At 40.6% G+C, this 21,131-nt stretch overlaps 1 protein-coding gene across 4 annotated transcripts in view; it reads left to right on the forward strand.

Annotated features, from left to right (window-relative positions):
* The window catches only part of pcloa (piccolo presynaptic cytomatrix protein a), a gene marked incomplete at its 5' end in the record, with an annotated part of 51,489 nt that overhangs the window by 18,368 nt on the left and 11,990 nt on the right, over nt 1–21,131 (forward strand). For all 4 annotated transcript variants that reach the window (XM_014004174.1, XM_014004176.1, XM_014004175.1 and 1 more), the window contains 12 exon segments: nt 1,030–5,107; nt 5,381–6,912; nt 7,902–9,969; nt 12,323–12,370; nt 12,851–12,933; nt 15,166–15,241; nt 16,043–16,168; nt 19,005–19,113; nt 19,384–19,448; nt 19,781–19,965; nt 20,083–20,133; nt 20,215–20,345. In XM_014004174.1, the coding sequence (XP_013859628.1) occupies nt 1,030–5,107; nt 5,381–6,912; nt 7,902–9,969; nt 12,323–12,370; nt 12,851–12,933; nt 15,166–15,241; nt 16,043–16,168; nt 19,005–19,113; nt 19,384–19,448; nt 19,781–19,965; nt 20,083–20,133; nt 20,215–20,345 (8,552 nt within the window).

The following is a 21,131-nucleotide window of genomic DNA, read 5'->3' on the forward strand; positions in this document are numbered from 1 at the left end:
GAGACGGCAAATGATCCAAAACTCCTGAATAAAGGTGATTATAAAGCAGAGTTGAGTGAAGCTGCTACTAGTGACACAGCAAACATTTGCCCTTCAATAGAGAGAAATGAATTGGACAAGTCAAGGGGGCCAGTTGTGAATGTCCCAGAGCAAATTCTAAAAGATGTTGAGCAGATAAATAACGAGATACAACCAGAAACCAAGTCTGAGCCTGACAAAAAAACTCATGTGGAAGAAAATGACAAATATTTAGCCACAGAAGAGGAAGTTTTACTAAAAAATGAGAAACAAACGTTTGAAGATCCTATGTTAAATGTGGATGATATGTCTGACAAAGCAGTGGTTCTCTCTGATCCCCCATCTTTTACACCAAGAGAGCAAGAAAAGGTCAWTGATGAGGTGCCGGTGAAAAGTGAGGAGCTGGTATCAGCCTCAGCTGCTCTGACAGAGACAGAACTCAGAGATAAAACCTGTGAAGAGAAATGCTCCACTGGGGAGGTGGAGGCTGGTTCACAAATGACAAGCCACGTTGCTGAAAATCAAAATGAGCCTCAGAAAAATTCTGAGCTGTCAATCAAGGGAGGGAAAGCAGAAAGTGACAGGAGAGAGGATGAGTCACAGTTTGTTGTTGGCAACAGCCAGGGAACTATTTCAGTATCTGAGGCAAGTGCAGAGTGCCACAAAGATGGCACTGCAGTGTTTGATGTAGGAATAAGCACAGCATCAAAGAAGAACGAAGTATCAGATAGTCCACTTGTGTTGGTACCTTCAGTTCCTGTAGCAGAACCTAAAATCCAGTCTGTAGTTAGTGAGCAGGATGAAGGCTCAAATGAAGAGAACAAGGAGAAGAAAATGGAATCTAAAGCTATGCCTGTTGACAATAAGGTGAAAATAGTATTTAGCTCATGTAGCAATAGGTTGTATCATTATTCACTTATTTTAATATTTGTGTAATATTAAACGGTGTACATTGAGATAGAAAATCTTCTGAAAATGTTGATAATTGTTTTTTTTTCCCCAATCCATCAGATCGAAACGATGGAGACATCAAAAGAGCCTGAAGTAAAAGTGGAGGTCAAGGAAGGCAGTCCCACCAGCCCCTCAGACTTGTCAAAACTAGAAAGCTCTGTTCTTCCCATTCTTGAGGCCCAGGGAAGCACACAGGAGGAGAAAATGCAAACAGATACTCTAAAGACCAGGCGAAAGTTGGAGGTTTTTCCTCTCTCACCTGATTCTCCAAGTTCGGAAGAGGACAAAGGCCTTTCCGAGAAGAATGACAACAGTACCACAAAGAAAAGGCTCCTTGTGCCAATGGATGTCAAGGCAGATTCCTTGGACGATAGCAGTGAAAGCTTTGAAAAAGARAGCCCGATATCAGGGGAGGATGAGGATTTTATCAGAAAACAGATCATTGAAATGAGTGAGAATGAGGACGCCTCCCCGTCTGACGAAGAAAATCTAGTCAGACGAAAGATCAGAGAAAATGAGAAGAAACAAACTGAGCAAAAGAAAACAGAGACTGTAGAGAAAAGCGTATCAGGAAAAGCCAGGCGACTCACAAAGAAAACCACTATAAGTCCAGATGATGATTACGATAAAGAACTTACAGCCACATTGGATAAACCTGAAGTTGACAAAAAGGAAGAACAAGAACAAAAAGAAGAGGAAAATCAAAGCAGTGCTGCAGTTCGCAAATTCCAAACTATGGAACTTAACGCAACCAGCATCCCTATACGTATACCCAATGCTGATGGAGAGCCAGAAATGGAAAGTCTGACTGACTCTCCAGATGACCGATCCAGGGGTGAGGGGTCATCTAGTTTGCATGCATCTAGCTTCACTCCGGGAACATCCCCAACGTCCCTCTCATCACTGGACGAAGACAGTGACAGCAGTCCAAGCCATATTCGTACAGGTGAGGGTAAACAGCACAGAAAAGCCAAACATAGACAAGCTGGTCAAATGCTGCCAACCATTGAAGACTCTTCTGAGGAAGAAGAGTTACGAGAGGAGGAAGAACTACTCAGGGAGCAAGAAAAACAGAAGAGCTCAGGAAAAAAGTCAAAGAAAGACAAAGAGGAGATTCGAGCCCAGAGGAGGCGAGAACATTCAAAGACACCACCAAGCAACCTTTCTCCTATCGAAGATGCCTCACCAACCGAAGAACAAAGGCAAGAAGCAGAAATGGAGGAGATCAGACGATCATCCTGCTCTGACTTTTCCCCGAGTATCGATTCAGATCCTGAGGGGTTTGAAATTCACGCTGCGAAGATAGCAGCAGTTCAGAAAACATATCACTTGCCAACTTCGGTGTCTCTTCACTCTCCAACAGATGATCATAATGCTGATAAACATAAAAAACCTCTCAAATCTGCTGATGAGGCATATGAGGAAATTTTGCTGAGGGCTAAGTCTCCAACAGCTGAAAAAGTTGAGATTCAACCTGAAAAAGAGTCTTTTTATGGAGGCATGCTTATTGAGGATTATGCCTACTCAACTTTTATTGACAATTCGTCTGACTTGGAAGAGCCAGAGAAAATGACAGTTCCTGTTCAGCCTAAAAAGCTTAGGTCACCTGATGAAGTTTATGAAGACATGATAAAGAAGAGAAAGGAGTTCATGCAGCTTGAGCAGGAATATGAGAACATGAAGCCAAAAAGTGACATGCCTAATCCAGAAATTGTGCTACAACCTGCTGAGAATACCTTCTCCAAAGACAGCACAATAACATTAGGCAATGATGGGAAACCACTGTTRGATGCTGAAGCTGCCTATGAAGAGCTAATGAAAAGAGTTCTGACTCCTGGAACAAGTCCAACTCAGCCTGAGCCAGAAGTGGAAATTGCTGCAATGAAAAAAGCCCTCCATCCTATTCCAGACTTAAAGGTGACTCAGTGCTCTTCAGGAGAGTTATCCTCTGATGATGAGACAACAGGTCACAAAGAAGAGAAAGATACAGTATCAGATATGAAACCAGAAATGGAAACTGGGCCTGTAAATGAGGTTTCTGAGTCTTCTCCATTATCCTCGTCAGATCAGCAACCCCACACCACAATCATAGAATCACAGGTTGATATTGTAGACTTAACAAGTACATTCCCAAGATCAGCAGCCCCTGTGATTGCCAGTGTATCACCTTTACCCACAGTCCCCCAGTACACACCCAGCATATCAAGTGTAGTGTCAACAGCCCCACCTGTCCCACCTAAGCCAAATGTCTTGCGTAGAGCTAACTCTCAGGAAAAATCAGAAGAACCTGTTGCACCACCACTGCCTCCCCCCACTCCACCAAAACCTACTGTTTTCCCCAGAAAAGCTCCTATTCCTCTCCCATCTCAGGCCCCAGTTCCACTGAAAAAGACAGAGTCAGTGTCTGTGACTACACCACAAGGATCTCCTGTAAGACAAACGGTTACTCCAACATATAAACCTCATGTTCCCCCTCCTGTTCCGCCAAAGCCAGTCATTCCTCCGGGGATTGGAGACAGTCACAGACAAGGACATGGCACCAAACCACCTATTGCACCAAAGCCTGGTTCACAGCCACCTTCACCTGCTCATGCCCCATATCCATCAAGACCCACTGTACTTCCCACAAGTCATAGTGACACAGTCCTCAATCTGAGTCCCTCTTCAGAAAGAAAGACTTTCCAGCCCTCACCAAAGTCTCCTTCTTCTCCAAGATATGCCAGCAATCTTCGTGACACATATGTAGTCATCACACTGCCATCTCAGCCTAGCTCTCCAGTTGAAAGTATCACAACTCAAGCTTTCTCCAGCCCTGGGCCACCACCCCGTTCACAGCAAGTTCAGCCAGAAAGTTATTACCAACCACAGCCTCAACCACAGTCCTTTTCACAGCACCAGGAACACCCAACTCCACCTCAAACAACCAAGGTGCCTCTGGCATACACACGTGTCACAGAATCTATTGAAAGCCAAGAAATTTGTAGCCCAGAAAAACATGTATCTAGTTCTTGCCATATAATTGAGGCCATATCAGCCTCAGCACAGCCACCTGTTGTTATGCCTAACCTCATCTCTCAAGTGGTTACTACAGAAGTTCAAAGAACCACTGTCTCTGTTGTTCATGAAAGAACACCTCCACCAGTACCAGCTCCAAGGGCAAATGGTGTCCCAATCTCAATGGAGAAAGCTAAACCTCAGATGGCAGCACCGAATGAACAGGCCTCTCAACCTTCTGAGGTTGTTGATCTTAGAACTGTGAAAGTGGATTCTGACTCAAACATGAATGGTGTTGATCTGTCTACTGGCCCTGATTCAAGACGTCAGTCCTTTACAAGTGAAGTCAGTCGTCAGAAGAGTGCAGTACAATCACCTGTGGTCAACCTAAGCCCTGAATCATCCACTGTTTCTATTGTCACTGATAGCATCACCATTGTGACCTGTGCTGCCACAATTCAGCGATGTGACAATGTCGACATCTCTCAAACATCTTCAGTGCCTCTTCAGCTAACTAAAAACAAAGCATTTGAACCAGTTTCTCAAATTATATATCGACCAGTTGATGCTCAGCCATCTACTCTTGTTACTACAGAAATTCCAATTAACCTCTCAATTGGATCAAACACAAATATAGGAGGTTTTCAAACCACTCCGGTCACTATTGGACCCCCATCTGTTGCAGGCTGTGTTGCCAATGGACTAACTACAGGGAGAACTACAGTAGCAGGAGCTGTTGATCTCAGCACAACAAAACCTTTCAATACTGTGGTGTCCGTGGATGCTTCATCTGCAGATGTTGTTACAGCTGTAATCACAGATGATGGCAAACCAGTGGATCTGACAGCAGGAAAAAGAGCTGTATGCTGTGATGTCGTGTACAAACTCCCATTTGCAGGAAGTTGCGCTACTCAGCAACCTACCACACCCCTACCCGAAGATCGTTTTGGATACCGTGATGATCATTATCAATATGATCGATCACCTTATGGTATGAGGGGGTTTGGTGGAATTAAACCATCTATGTCAGACACGAACCTAGCTGAAGCTGGTCTATTCCTGTACAAAAGTAAGAACAGCTATAATTTCATTACCACAACAGAAGGTGCAGTAGATCTCACCTCGGCAAAGATATCGGATGCAGGTCAGTGCTGTGACATTGCAGACCTGTCACTTAAATGTCACTTTGAAGTGCCTCCGCTTATTTATGGCTAATGTGACATTTTTTTGTTTCCCATTTTGAATTTGCTTTGCATGGAATTTCTTTTTTTTTTTTTGTTCAACATCATTTTTTTGCATGTGCCTGCGCCTTTTATTTTCTTTCGATCATTTTTTTATTTGGTAAGGCATGGCTTGCTTCAATTTTAATAACGTTCTACCATATTTGGACTAAAAATATACTTTTAATTTTTGACAGGTGAAGCTGTTGACTACTCCAAGAAAGGAGGTTATGCAGGAATGACAATCCCATCCCAGTCACAAACCAGTGTCACAAGTGATGTCTCTTCACTTTTTGGCACAACCAGTGTTTTGAGGTCCTCAAATGGAGTGGTTTATTCATCTGTTGCAGCACCAATACCATCTACATATGCAATTACTACCCAGCCTGGATCTATATTTACTACAACATATAATGCTGTTGCAGGTATGCACACAAGTGACACCATGCCTTCCCTGTCTAACCTCCAGAACTTGCCACTTACACGATCCCAAAGTTTTCTGTCAACCATTCCTACTACTACATCAGAAGATGCACCACTCAATCTGGAGGTCTTGAGAGGGGCTTCTACTTGTGTTAATGGTACCACTACAGCAGCAACATCCTTAACCCTTGACTCCTATACTGATGCATCTCTGGAGGCTATAGCTGCTTCACTGGAGGCTCTTTCCTCTCCCATGATTCCTGGGGATGGTCAGTATCAGGCAGAACGCGAGAGGCTAGAAATGGAAAAGCTCAAGCAGCAACACCTGGCTGAAGAATTGGAATGGGAGCGACAGGAGATTCAGCGGTTCCGTGAACAAGAGCAGCTCCTGGTTCAGAAGGAATTAGAGGAGTTGCAAGTCATGAAGCAGCAGATACTGACACAACAGGAAGAAGAAAGACAGGCTCACCTCATGTTGCAAAAAGAAACCTATGCACAGCAGCAGCAACAACTTGAGCAGATACAGAAGCTTCAAGAACAGCTACGTTTACAACTCGAAGAGCAAAAGTTTCGTCAAATGTACCCAGGTGGGGACATACCAGGACATGGCATACAGGAGGCAATTGTCCTGGGGCCCGATGGCACGGTACTTTCTCGAAAGATCACTGATAGTGGGTGCCAGACAGATGAGGAGGATGAAGCCGTTAGCAGAGCTTACACAGCAGGAAGAAAAAAGAAAAGTGCTAAAAAGAGTGTTGATAGCTGTGTGCAGACTGATGATGAGGATCAAGAAGAATGGGAGGCTCAGAATAGAAGCCGACAAAGTCGTCCACGTACTGCCAGGGGTGATAGAGGTGGCCATTCAGAGGTGTCTCTTCAAGCCCACACTGAAATTTCTATTCAAACTGACTCAGAGGGAAATATTCGAATGGACACTAAAATGGAGTTGTCAGACTCAGAAAGGACCTCACCAAAGAAACGACTTACTCCCCTAGAAATTGCCCAATCCTCTAACCTTAAACCAGAGTTTTCTTCTCTTCAAGCCCCTCCGAAGTCTCCCAAAGTGTTGTATTCCCCCATATCCCCTTGCATTTCACCTAGCAAATCTCTTGAGTTTGCATCCTATGATAAGTCACTAGGAGACACAAGCCCACAAAAGCTAAGGGACAGTACAGACCCATCAAAAACATCTCCAGCAAGTCCTAGAGGATTTAAAACTATTCAGCGGTCCATGTCTGACCCTAAGCCCATGAGTCCAACAGGAGAGGACAGAGCAACAGTCAACCAGTATGGTGATGGCCATGCAGTGAGTACTGTTTTTACGTGTTCAATTTTATATTATATACTGTAAATGAAAGTATGCAATATATTCTACAAAAAAGAATATGTTCTACAAAAAAGAAAGGGTACAGAGGTAATTGCTGAACTGTCAAAGGTTTAAAAAGGGTTAGGGTACCCAAAACTGAAAGTCAATGCGTCTGAGAGTGCAGTTTCCTTCACCATCACAATGCCCTTAAAACTGGTGGAAACTCTGATGGGAGGAGGTGTGGCAGACCCAACCCCAGATCCAACAAGACATTCCCAGATCATCACACTTCTTCCTCCATGTTTAACAGTTGTCACACACTGAAAAACTATACTAAGTCTTGCATGATGTACTGCTGCAGATTTCAAATTTATTTTCATCGGTCAGCACCGACACTTTCTTCCAGTCTTGACTGGTCCACTGGTGGTGTGTCATGGTTCAGGCAAGCCTCTTTTTCCTATTCTGAAGCCTTAGACATGATTTTCTTGTGAGCTGTCTATCACACATGCTGTGGACTCTCAGAAACTTGTCATCTGATGCTGTTTTGGTTCTGAGTCTGCCACACCTCTTCAGAGTTTCCTCCAGTTTCTGAGTTTATTGTGATGCTGAATACAACTGGATTCTCAGACACCTTGACTTTCAGTTTTGGGTAACCTTACATATTTTAAACCTCTGGCAGTTCAGTACTTAGATTTGTATGCTTTCAAGCTGTTCATTGCACTTGAGCTGCTTGAATTTCAAATAAAAAAACTGGAAAAATGAGGGTGTTCTAAAACATTTCACTGGTAATGTCGATACATTTTAAATAATACCCTCCTGATTTTTTATTATTTTATTTTTTATAAAATATTTATAAATATTAATTTTAAAATAATTGTTTAGAATAAGTGTTTTCATTTCATGTGCACCAAGTAACTCATTGGCTTCTTTATTAAGGGGATTTCTTCAATTAACTTCCTACAAGTCTAAAATCATTCTTTTACTTACAGGGAAAAAGCTCAGGTGGCACACCAACTGGCACTCAAAAGAAGGTGAAGAGGACTCTCCCCAATCCACCATCTGAGGAAGAATCAACAACCAGTGGCCAGACAGCATACACCACTGGTTCTGCTCGCCGAAGAATGTGTCGCAATTCTAACATGGCACGAGCCAAGATCCTACAAGACATTGATCGCGAGCTAGATCTAGTGGAGCGCGAGTCTTCCAAGCTCCGCAAAAGACAGGCAGAATTAGATGAAGAAGAGAAAGAGATTGATGCTAAGCTTAGATATTTAGAGATGGGAATTAACCGCAGAAAAGATGCACTTCTAAAAGAAAGAGAGAAAAGGGAAAGGGCCTACTTACAAAGTGTTGCAGAGGATAGAGATTACATGTCAGACAGTGAGGTTAGTAACATCCGAGAGACTAGGGGTGTCCGAGAAGCCGGTGACGATGAGGAAATTGAGGGTGTTGGTCTTGAACGTCCTAGGACAGCTCCTCATGCAGAACTTGATGATTTTGTCCCGCCTCAAACCAAGCATGAATATGGAAAATATTCTCAGTACCAATATCCTCAAAGCCAGTACCAGCAGTCAATCTATCAAACACCACAGTCTTACCAATCTCATTCCATCTACTCCTCTGTTCCTTCTCTCACTACTGCCCAACAGGAGAGCTACCACCAGATGCTTTTGTTACAGCAAAAAGCTGCCAGACAAGCAGCCCTTCTCTCAGAACTTGATGCAACTAAATATGATGTCATTAGCCGTCAACCTGATCCCACATCATCAGCTTACCTTGGTGTCAAGTATGACAAATATGGTAACCATCTGGACCTCAGAGCCTTGGAGGTAGGAACTATAGCAGAAAGCCCAATGTCAGCTGTCTCTGATTCTTATTATACAGATGTAGATCATCACACACCTCGAAGTTATATGCTACTGGAAGATGCTGCAGAGCTAGCTAAGACCTCTACAGGATTGTCTTCATCTTATAGTTTGGTTGAGAGGGAGCTGGCAAAGGCTGAAAAGTTGTTGCGTAGAAGTGCTGCAGATCTTGGGTCTACTGAATACCTGGGCTCTACTTCCAGACTCCATACTTTTGGGAAAGCCCCTGATGAAGAAGATACAATGGAGGAACCCTATGAACTAAAACTTCTGAAGCAGCAGCTCAAACAAGAGTTTAGAAGAAGTACTGGTGGGACAGAAAACCTAGAACAACTGACAGGTCTCTCCCAACACTATTATACCCCAAGCTCTAGTATTTCCAGTTATTCCCAAAGGCATTATCCCAAGTCGGATAAGTACAGCATCAGTCGACTTACTCTTGAGAAGCAGGCAGCCAAACAACTTCCTGCATCTATGTTGTACCAAAAACATAAAACTCCATTACTAGAGCCTAAAGTCTCCAAGTATTCATCTATCACAGATAGCCGAGGATTAGAAACTGATTATACCAGCTATCTGGGATCCACCAGTGCATCCCCAAGATCAAGTCGGCTCATGCAGGATGAGATTACCTTTGGTCTTCGGAAAAATATTGCAGAGCAACAAAAGTACCTTGGGTCAACCTTGGGGGCCAACTTGGCTGGGTCACTAAACTTGAGTCAGAGCTTGGGTTTAGACTCGGCCTATCCCAGCGGTAGTCGTTCAAGACCATCATCAAGGCCTACGTCTTGCTATGGCCTGGACTTGTCAATTAAAAGGGATCTCTCAAGTTCTTCATTGAGGCTTAAAGGAGATGGAGAAACATCTGGAGATGGTCCAAGTTATCAAACCCCTTCTGGTCGCACCAAACCCACTAGCCTTCCCATTGTGCAAAGTGGCCGTGGACGAATACCTATAGTGGCCCAGAACTCAGAGGAAGAGAGTCCACTGAGTCCTGTTGGACAGCCTATGGGCATGGCACGGGCATCAGCTGGCCCTCTGCCCCCTATTTCAGCTGACTCAAGGGACCAGTTTGGTTCTTGCCTGTCCTTACAGGATTCACAACAGCAGCAACACATAAGGGAAGAACCAACCAGGGGTAGGGGTTATGCACTGCTGGACGATCTTCAGGGCACAATGTCAGATAGTGAAGGTAAAAACGTACTAAAACTATTTTCATTTTCAGAATTTTATAAACACATGCTTGCACTGCATGTATTTTGCACTTATATAAAATTATCATCTTTACTAACTCAAAGTCTGCATGTTCTTATTATTTTCTAGTGCCAGTAAATCAAATCTGCATGAAAAGATCTTGTGTGCATGCATGTCTTTGTAACGTTTCTTTTGTAGACTTGAAACTATTTTTTTCTTTCCACAAACTGCAAAATTATACTATGCTGCATGCCATTGTGCAAACTTTAAGTTATAGCTATATGTTGTGGGGAAGTTTTCCTTTACTAAAGTGTTTATTAATTTAAAGCATGTTATTTTGTGTTCATCTTGAATTATATTTTATACTCCTGCATGATATACAAAGTTTTAGACTACACAAGCAGAATAAACCTTTTAAAAGTTAGGTTACATTTGGAAAAAAAGGGGAAAAAAAGCCTCCTGTATTTGCTCAATTGAGCCAGAATTTAGTCATTTTTGAAATATCTCCTTATCATTGCTTCTAGCTGAAAATTAAATTCAGATTTGATAATTGAGATTTAATGCAAATTGTTTAATGTAACACTCAGTTGAAGATTAGTGGCATTCTTCGAAAAAAATGTGAAAAATAGTCCCAAGGGACCTGTTTTTTTTTTTATCAAAATGCATCATGATTGGTGGCAACATGTTTGTGTGTGCAATAAATATAAAACTTTACCTTGCATGTCCTGTCTTAAATGTTTGTGTTTCGGTGTGATATACCAACAGATTTTTGGTGCTTGAATTTTCTCTGTTCTTTTTCTCCTATTTGTTTTGGTGCTTGGTGGGCTCTTTTATCAGTTGCAATTGATTTACAACCATATGTCTCATTTTTAAAGAATACCACCTGGATTCCCATGGAAATTCAAAGGAGTCATTTTATGTCATCGGATTTTTTTTTCCATTGTCTTTAAAAAAAAATTTTTTTTGAGAATGTAGCAGATGCAACAGGTCTGACAAGTTACAAGTATACACCAAGAGGGGTTACTCTTTTGTATAGAGAACCCCTTTCTTAACCTGCCTGAAACAGTTAATTTTTGTCATCCTCAAGTTTCTTACTTTACTCAAAAATATAACCATAAAGCACATTATCAAGATAAGTATTTAGCTGCTATTTTAATATATAGTGCTGTACAGATAAGTGTTTTTATTGTTTCCATTTTATGTTCAGGAAGTCAGACTTTTGAAAGAATCTTTCTGGTGCTCTTTCACTAGTTTTCTTACGACATTGACTATTCAATACATGAACATTTGAAAGACTTTTTGTTTGTTAGCCCACTTAATCTTACCTCAGAATCATTCAGACATAAAACAGCTTTACAAATCAATGAATGAATCAGTGTTTTGCAAAATATGACAAACAGCTTTTTATTTACAACACAAATCCGACTGAGATTGTAGATCTCTTTTGCAAGGGAGGCCTGGGCCTGAAAGCAACAAAGTACATGTTTTTGGTCTGTGGGGGAAACCAGAGTACCCAGAAAAAAAACCCACGCAAGCATGAGGAGACTATAAAACCCCGTACAGAAAGACCCCAGGTGCTAACCCACAAGCCACTATGCTTCCAAACTTAGTGCCTACTTAGGCACTTCGTTACAGTCTCACTATCACACTTTTTGGTGCTATTTCTGTCATTCAGTCTATGAAAAAGTTCCAAAGATAACATAAAAAATAATGTAGCACACCAAAGTGATTCCATGAAGCATTTAGCTGTAAATGTAGCTTACATAAAGCGACTTTCTGGTCCTGTATCTAATCTTTGATGGCCCCCATCTCCTGCATAAAAATCTTTTAATAGGTATAAGGGCTGGACAGAGAGTATAAAACTGCCCAAGTTCAAAGAAAAACTCTGAAAGACCTTCAGAAAGCCAGAAGTTTTGATCAAGACCACTTTAAAAGGTTGCATGAAAGTCTGGCTTCTTGAAAGCAAAACATAAAGAAGTGAAGGATGGTTTTAAATTTTTATACAGAACTGTACGTCTAAGAGACATTTGCAGATTACAGATTTTTTCTATCTAACAACTGCACAAGGGGCAGTTTATATGGTTGTATGAGATTAATTTACCCACATAATATATTAAAATATATTATTATAATAATTATTATTAGTAGTAGTAGTATTAAAATACTTGCGCCTACATTTGCAGTTTTGACATAGGAGTACATGAAAAATTATGAATCTGTTCTTTACTACAAAGCACCATAAACCTGTTCAATTTTAAAACACAGAACTGTTATTTTTTTGTGTGATAAAAATTTGTAAGAATGCTAATTCCACTTATTTCACTTTACAAAACAATTTGTCCTGATTCCAGCTCTAAGTGATTCCCTGATGGCTTTGAACAGAGACGATGCAGCTAATGGTAGAGTATTACTATTAGTTATCTATTAATTCATATATTAACCTGCTAACACAAATGCACACCTTCCAAATGTTGGGCAAGATAAACATAAAATTAAAGTCCTGATTTAATACAAAAGAATGTTTTGGTGGAAATGTTAACTTTTAATTAAAGAACATTAATAATACAGTATGTATACTCAATATTTACATTCTTGGAAATTTTCTGCCCTACATGTTTAGAATATAAATGTGTACCATATTAAATGTGTTTTATTAGCCTTCAAACTGCTTTATTTTTCTGCTTTTTTTCCACAAACTTTTTTATTCCCTCTTGTGCTGTCCTCATGTCTTTGTTTCTGTCATTCACATTTAACACTTTGAATTTTGGCTAATGGCATGCAATCCCTTTTACAAATACAAAATCCATTTGTGAGTAGGGTGTAAGCACCCGGATCTACTGATTGGTTTTTGAAGCAGTGCTTGTGTTTCATTCCTGAAGCCTACCACCTTAGACGAGAGGAGACAGACTGGTTTGACAAACCAAGAGATGGACGGCCAGAGAATGGACAGGAAAAGAGACAGGTAAAACAGGACAGATACTTTAATTTATTTGCATACTTATTTGGTCCTTGCCAAACCTTAAATTTACATAATTACAAAAAAGAACAATAAAACATGTCAAATTGTTGAGGAGGAATTTTAGCCCCCGGTCTTTTAAACAGTSTTCATTGGCACTCTGTGTTTACTGTAGTTATGGATTGATGGATGGATATACAGCGGGTAAAATAAGTATTGAACACGTCACCATTTTTCTCAGTAAAAATGTTACTAGAGGTGCTAATGACATGAAATTTTCACCAGATGTCGGTAACAACCCAAGTGATCCATACATACAAAGAAATCAAACCATAAATGTCCAGAAATGAAGTTATGTGGAATGGCACAGGGGAAAAGTATTGAACACACTTACTGAAATTTATCTAATACTTTGTACAGAAGTCTTTGTTGTCAATGACAGCTTCAAGACGCCTCCTGTATGGAGAAACTAGTGGCATGCATTGCTCAGGTGTGATTTTGGCCCATTCTTCCACAAACAGTCTTCAAATCTTGAAGGTTTCGTGGACCTCTTCTATGAACTCTGATCTTTAGTTCTTTCCATAGATTTTCTGTTGGATTCAGGTCAGGTGATTGGCTGGGCCATTCCAGCAGCTTTAGTTTCTTTCTCTGAAACCAACTGAGAGTTTCCTTGGCTTTGTGTTTGGGCTCATTGTCTTGCTGAAATGTCCAGCCACATTTCATCTTCATCATCCTGGTAGATGGAAGCAGATTTTTATCAAGAATGTCTCTGTACATTTTTCCACTCATCCTTCCTTCAATTATTTGAAGTTTGCCAGTACCATTTGCTGAAAAACAACCCCACACCATGATGTTCCCACCTCCAAACTTCACTGTTGGTATGGTGTTTTTGGGCTGATGTGCAGTGCCATTTGACCTCCAAACATGATGTGTATTCTGGCATCCAAACAGTTCAATGTTGGTCTCATCTGACCAGACAGGTGGTTCAGTGCATTACTTATTGTTTTCTTTGAAACAATCGTACCTGCTAATTCCAGGTCTTTCTGAAGCTCTCCACAAGTGGTCCTTGGCTCTTGGACAACTCTTCTGATAATTCTTTTCACTCCTCTGTCAGAAATCTTGTGAGGAGCACCTGGTCGTGGTCAGTTTATGGTGAAATAATGTTCTTTCCACTTCTGAATTATGGCCCCAACAGTGCTCACTGGAACCTTCAGAAGTTTAGACATTCTTCTGTAACCGATGCCATCATTATGCTTTGCAACAAGAAGGTTGTGAAGGTCTTGAGAGAGCTCTTTACTTTTACCCATCATCAGATGGTTCTTGTGTGATACCTGGCCATCATTTGGGACTGAACCAGCTGATATTAACTTGCACTGACAAGGGGCAGGCTTGCTTTCTAATTACTGAGAGTTCAGCTGTTGCCTTGGCTTTCCATGMCTTTTTACACCTCCCTTTCCTCATGTGTTCAATACTTTTTCCCTGTGCCATTCCACATTATTACAAATAACTTCATTTCTGGACATTTATGGTTTGATTTCTTTGTATGTATGGATCACTTGGGTTGTTACTGGTATCTGGTGAAAATTTCATGTCATTAGCACCTCTAATAATATTTTTACTGAGAAAAATGGTGGCATGTTCAATACTTATTTTATCCGCTGTATAGATACTTTTCTGATCCCCTTAGGGGTTGAAGTAGAACGATTTTAAAATCTCCCTACATTTACAGTAGTTTGAAGTCTGGACTTGGACTGAGCCATTGAAAAGCCTCAGTTCATTTGTTCCTCAGTAACTATATTTTCCAGTATTTTTTTTTTTTTGGCTTAATGTCTGGTTTTGTGTCTCAGTTTCTGCCAAGTTTCAAGTGTTGGACAGATGGTGCCACAGTTGGCTTTAAAGTACATTGGTATACAGAGGGGTTTATGGTTGCGTTAATGACAGGAAGGCATCCTGGCCCAGCCAAGCCATCACTCTTCTAAAAAATGTTTCACATTTCATTATAGGTGTTTGTAGATATGTTGTGATTGGTTTTTGGGTAGCCTGCCCGTTATGGCCAAAAATCTTCACTTGGGTATTATATGATCGAAGGATTTGCTTCTAGAAGTAATTTTTTAGATGCAAAATCTCAAATCTAAGCAAAAATAATAATAATAAAGTGCTTTCAGCAGTTTTAGAATACCATGGGTGCGTATACCGAGACAAGGTGATTAACATCTCTTCACTGTGTTTGGGCTGCAGGGAAAAGGTCCATACTATCCGTTCCCTCACCTCAGGGTCAAACTGCAGCGGGATCTCAAAGACCGCAGCGTCTCAGGTAAAGTCAAAGTTAAAATGCATGCAGGGATAGGTGTGGGGAAAAGGTCAGCTCACAGGATCATGCCTTGCAAGCTAACATTACTGACTGCATGCTTTCAAACGCATTTTGCTCAAAGCTGTTATAGTGTTCATACTGTTTAAAGCTTTTACGTAGTTTTTCTTCAAATTAGTAGAATTATTGATAAACATATTTTCATAGAGTAAGAGAGGTAATGAAGAAGGATGTGAACGGTAAAATGTGCTCATCATGAACCCTGATTGGTTTACAGAGCATTAGTTGTATTTATCATCCATTTCATTTGCTTTGCTTATAATTCTCCCACAATTCCTTCAGGCTTAAAGATCTCAGACATGTATTGGCTTTCTTTTTGGTTTGGCTCATCAGTCATTGCCATCCTCAAAATGGCATAATTTTTACACTTAGGATTATCCTATGTGATTAAGAAACAGTCCATAATAAAAGAAATCATAGACACATTAAATGATTACAGTAAATTTGCTTCAGTGTTCTTGCTTCAATTACCATGTTTAATAGTGTCATTGCATAAAATGTCTGAGGTTCTGGTTTTGCATTAAAAAAATAGACTGTAGGTCATTTTATGTCACATTTATCAGCTCAGGCTTCCAGTTTTAAGGAAAAATGTGTTCAAATGTATCAATGAGGAATTCATTGATGCACAACTTTTGATACATACCCAGCATTAATGTAAAAGCCTTTAATTTATTTTCTTCTGGGAAGATTGTAGATTACATAATGATGCCACTCATCAGCCACTTTGTTATTTTTGTGGATCAACAGGAAATGGTTTAGGTATCCGTATAGTTGGAGGAAAAGAGGTCCCTGGTAGTAATGGAGACATTGGAGCTTATGTTGCCAAAGTCCTGCCTGGTGGAGCTGCCGAACAAACAGGAAAAGTTCTTGAAGGTAGGATCTTTGACTACATTTCACACACCTTTGTCATAAAAGCAAATAAAACCGTATTGTAATATTGTCACAGCAGAAGTAAAAGTTGAGAAAAGTAACGATAACTAGAGAAATTGCATTTCCTGCAAAAATGCAAGTGTGCATGCCTGTTGCTGAAAATGTAAGCTGAAAGCTGCTGAAGAAGCTGAAATTGAGCTGAATTAGCAAAATTATTATTATAAGTTAAATTTGAAAGTAACAACTAAAAAGTTGCGTTTTAGTTGCATAAGAAGCAGATGTTTGCTTAATTTAGCAGAAAAAAGTTGTAAAAGCTAAAAATAATGTATTTAGTTTAAAATGCTAACTTTAGCTAATAAAGGCAAATTATTAGCTAAAATGGCAGCAAGTAGCTAACTATAGCAGAAAGCATCTGTTAGAAGCATAATTGGCACAAAGTAGCAGAAAAAGGCAGAAGAATGTCAAAAAGAAGCAGAATTTTAGCAGAAAGGGCAAAAAACAGCTAAAATTAGCATAAAGTAGCTAAAATTAGCATAATTATAAGCTAAATGTTGTAGACACTAGTATTAATTGGCAACCAGATGTTGAAAAAGTTGTAAAAAATGAAACTTGGGAAAAAAAACTGCATAAAACTATTAAAAAGGGATAATTTCTGGCAAATATGCTAAAACAGCCGAAGTTTTTAGCATAACAGCTAAAAATTTTGCTACAAGTGTTTTAGTTAGCATAAGGAAGCATAACGAGCACAAGTTTGCTGAATTTAGCAGAAAAAAGTTGTCAAAGCTACAAAAAAATATGTATTTAGCATAAAATGCTAACTTTAGCTAATAACAGCCAAAAATTAGCTAAAATGGCAGCAAGTAGCTGAATATAGCAGAAACCAACTGTAAGAAGCATAATTAGCACAAAGTAGCAGAAAAAGGCAGAAGAATAGCAAAAAGAAGTAGAATTTTAGCTGAAATAGCAGAAAACAGCTAAAATTAGCATAAAAGTAGCTAAAATTGGCATAAAGTAGCTAAAATTTGCATAATGTAGTAAAATAGAGCATAACCAGAACAATTTGTGTAAGGTTTTGTAAAGATTCAAAAGCTATTTGAAAGGTTTTAAGGTTGTTGAAAATAGCCCCATTCATTTTCAATGGCAAAAAAGTAGCCGAAAAAGTGAAATAGCTAAAAAAGTAAAAGAAGCTGAAATACCAAAAGTCATAGCACACCATTCCTGAATGAGCTGAACGTTTTGATGTATGAATTGTTGAAGTACCGCAAAAATTGCGGTAGGAGTTAGAGTCCAAAAAAACATACGGAAGAAACCGAGGAATAAAGAATAAAGAGAAACATGAAATCAGTAGGTTGAGTGCCTTAACAGGCATTCACCCAATGACAATGAAAAGCAGAGATGCTTCGTCCTTCGTGTGGAAAGAAAAAGTGTAAGAGATTTGTAGCTGCCAGGAATACCCAGAGTGTCTCTCCCTTTGGTAAGGATGTCAGTATGCCAGAACAAATCAGGCAAAACAACCCCAAGATGTGCCCAACCACTGCATGGGAATGCTGGAAGATTTGTTTACAGATTTGTTCACGACACAATCAAGATATGCCTTAAGCGATAGTTTGTGTCTGGCCTGTCAGTAAAAAAGGCCAGAAATATTCAATTTACTCTCAACTGTAGCGTCATATTTTATGCTTTTAACATACAAACTGGCATAATTCTTCTATTTATGTCAGTCGAAAACTGGATTGGTTGCAGATCGCTGTTTCCCAAGTCACCACGTTACCGTTATGCTTTAACCCCCAGATTTATTAGCTGTGATTTCACCTTTAGAGAGCTCACACTGACATCACCTGAGGATATAGTGCTGTGACGTGTATTAGGTGGGACGCATTTTATGAGGTGTTATTGATTTCACTTGCGGGGGTAGGCAGACAGCTGGTAACACCGTGGCCTGGATCATTGGAAAACTGCCAAACTGGTGATCTGTAGGCAGTGAGAGGAATATTCCAGGCCACTTTCACCTGTATCGTATGTTTTAGGTCTGGCCTCTGTCTCCATATGGTTTCAGATGCTCGCCTTTGTTATTCTAAATCTAAAGGAAATCGTTACGGTTTATAATGACGTGACAGTGTTTGTGGTTGCCTCAGTCCAAGAGCCAAGTTGCATCTGTCATGTTGCTCGCTGCAAGGACAACTAAGCCCCAATAACAGCCACATCACCGTCATCAGCACGGAGCAGAACGGCCGCAGAGTAGGCGCTCGTGCCAGTGGGAGCGCCGCGCCTCGCCATCTCTCTTTCGGTGTGAATGCAGAGGGATGCTGTCAGATTCAACAGGCGTAGAAGGCTCAGTGTCACAGAGGAGAGGCGCGCGCGGATGAATTTGTCTGAGTGCCGAACGCTCAGCCTCTTCCGTGAAGTGTTACCAATGTGACGAGTGTGAGCGGTTTGAAACTCCAGTGTAGCTTTTCCTGTCAAATCCCACTCACGCAGCTCCAGAGCACCGCCGCAAACAGAAGACCCTTCTGATGCGCTGCTTCAAACTGTGTAAGTCCTGCCAGCATGCAGGGTGGGTTTTATTTAGGAAGAAGTGTTCCTTGCTGTTTGGAGTGGATCTGTGTGAGCTGACATTTCTTTAAAAAAAACATYTGCCTTTGCAAATGTAAAAGATAAGTGATCTCTTTCTGGCTCATATGATAAACTGAAACCTTCTGTCACTTAACAAGGTAATTCCAAGGTTTAACTGTTTTGGTGGTGTGAAGTGAAATGTTTGCAATGTGCCAAATATGAGAGGAAAAACAGACTCGACGCTGTGTTTTGTGTTGTTGTTTTCCGGGTGGTAAATTGTTCATAGGAATGCAAGTGTTGGAGTGGAACGGCGTTCCTCTGACGGGGAAAACCTACGAGGAAGTGCAGGGACTCGTGGGTCAGCTGTGTAACGAGGCAGAAGTCTGCYTCAGACTGTGAGTGTGACCTTTGACCCCTTCATTTACTCGCCTGTGTTTTCCTCAACAATTATGTTTGTCTAACTGTTTTTAATCTCTTTCTTCACAGGTTTTAGTTCTTATCTATTCAATTCAATAATAGATTTATATTTTATTTCAGATTTATAYTAGTTTTCTAGTAATTTATCTTAATAGTGCTTAATAGGKTTTAGGGGCTTTTGTTTTTTTCTTACTGTACTTCCTATCATTTTTACGTTTTATTTTACTATTTATTAATTTTTTTCTTAGTGATCTTAACATGCTGGCTGAGTCGGAGGATTCTCACCACTTGGACCTTCATGAGCACAACAAAGGTAGGTTGGACTGGTTTTTGGTAAATCCAACCTTATAATAATTGCTTTTTCCTCTGTTTATTTACATTTTAATTAATGGCTTTTATGTTTTCAGTGTTGCTTTTAGGTTTACATTGTTTTGCTATGAATTGTCTTGTTTTATTTTAAGTGCAGCCCTTAAAATGTTCACGGTCCAGTTAACGGACCTTGCTCATGATTATCCGTTAAACGTTATGTACATAATCCCACATGCCTAACCATGTATCCAGTTATAATCCTGAGCTAGAAAGATAAATGTAACAGCCGTTCGTTTGCCTCGTTGGTTGTTTCTGACTGCATGTGCGAACCTATAGGGGACAGACCTCCCAGGTCTCCAGGTGTGGATCCCAAACAGCTGGCGGCTGAGCTGCAGAAAGTGTCACAGCAGCAGGGTCCCATGTCCGGCTCTTCCTCCACTCTCCCCGCCCCAACCTCTGCGACGTCCAGCCCCGCTCAGCCAGGATCCCCCTCTGTCAGCAAGAAGCGCCACAGCAGCAAGGCCAGTCCCATTAGGACGTCTTTAGAACTGCTCTACTGAGATTTCACAAAATCACAAATCGGTTTTACAACATTAAGAGCTCATGATGGATTAACTTTAACGTTTAACATCTTTCAGACCTCAGATGGAACCAAGACCCAGTCCCACCCCGTCTCTGGAGAGATACAGGTGTGTGAAACAAAGCGTCAAACTTTAACGTGTCGTTCAGTGCTTCAGAACACGTCCAAAATGTGTTGTTTCCTTTTACAGCTTCAAATCCACTATGACAAGCAGCTCGGCAACTTGATAGTTCACGTCCTGCAGGCCAGAAACCTTGCGCCGCGGGACAGCAACGGCTTCTCCGATCCCTTTGTAAAAGTCTACCTCCTGCCAGGGAGAGGGTGAGTGAGGAGGGCAGAAACTGGAAGCGCACCTTGCTTGTTTCCGATCCAGAGGAAGGCTAGCTAAGGCCCTGAGGACAGTGCACCAACTTGTGCGAGTTTGTTTCATTCCGATTTAGAGCGTTGAAGTTCATTCAGGCCCAGATATACTCTATATTTTGTTTTCCACTGAGGCTGCACAGACAGCCACTTTGTTAACCCAATTTTCATTCATTTTGAAATTGATTTTTGGCTTACCATTACATCTTTCAATGTGCAGCACCTCTTCATATCACTGCGACACATTGAGCCCATCACTTGTGTTCTATAAATGCTTCATCCTGAACGCCTTTTTTACAGGACTCATCAGCCCCCGATCACTGCTGAACAACAGCCATTACGTAAATAACAGGAGGTTAAAGGTGGACTTGCGTTGCCTCTGTTGATGGATGTTGTACTGCAGGTGTGAGTGCAGTTAAAATCAATAGCTCTCATATTTACTTGCAATATGATCCACAATCCCTCATAAGTCCAGGGCCCTGGTGTTATAATGCAATTGACTCCTTCCCCTTCTCTTCTGTCTGAGATGAGTTCTTCAAGAAGTTTTTTTTCCCCATCAATCATTTTGGAGATGATGTTTAGTTGTATAAAATGTAAAAGAAAACAAAATGCAATGATTTGCAAACTTCTTAAAACCACATTTCATTCACAATGGAACATAGTGAACATCTAAATGTATTAATCAGGAAATTGCACTATTTTATGGAACAAAACAAGGTATTTATGATTTTTAAGGTTATATATATA

The sequence above is a fragment of the Austrofundulus limnaeus genome, unplaced genomic scaffold (genome assembly GCF_001266775.1).
Source record: "Austrofundulus limnaeus strain Quisiro unplaced genomic scaffold, Austrofundulus_limnaeus-1.0 Scaffold22, whole genome shotgun sequence".
Classification (NCBI taxonomy): domain Eukaryota; kingdom Metazoa; phylum Chordata; class Actinopteri; order Cyprinodontiformes; family Rivulidae; genus Austrofundulus; species Austrofundulus limnaeus.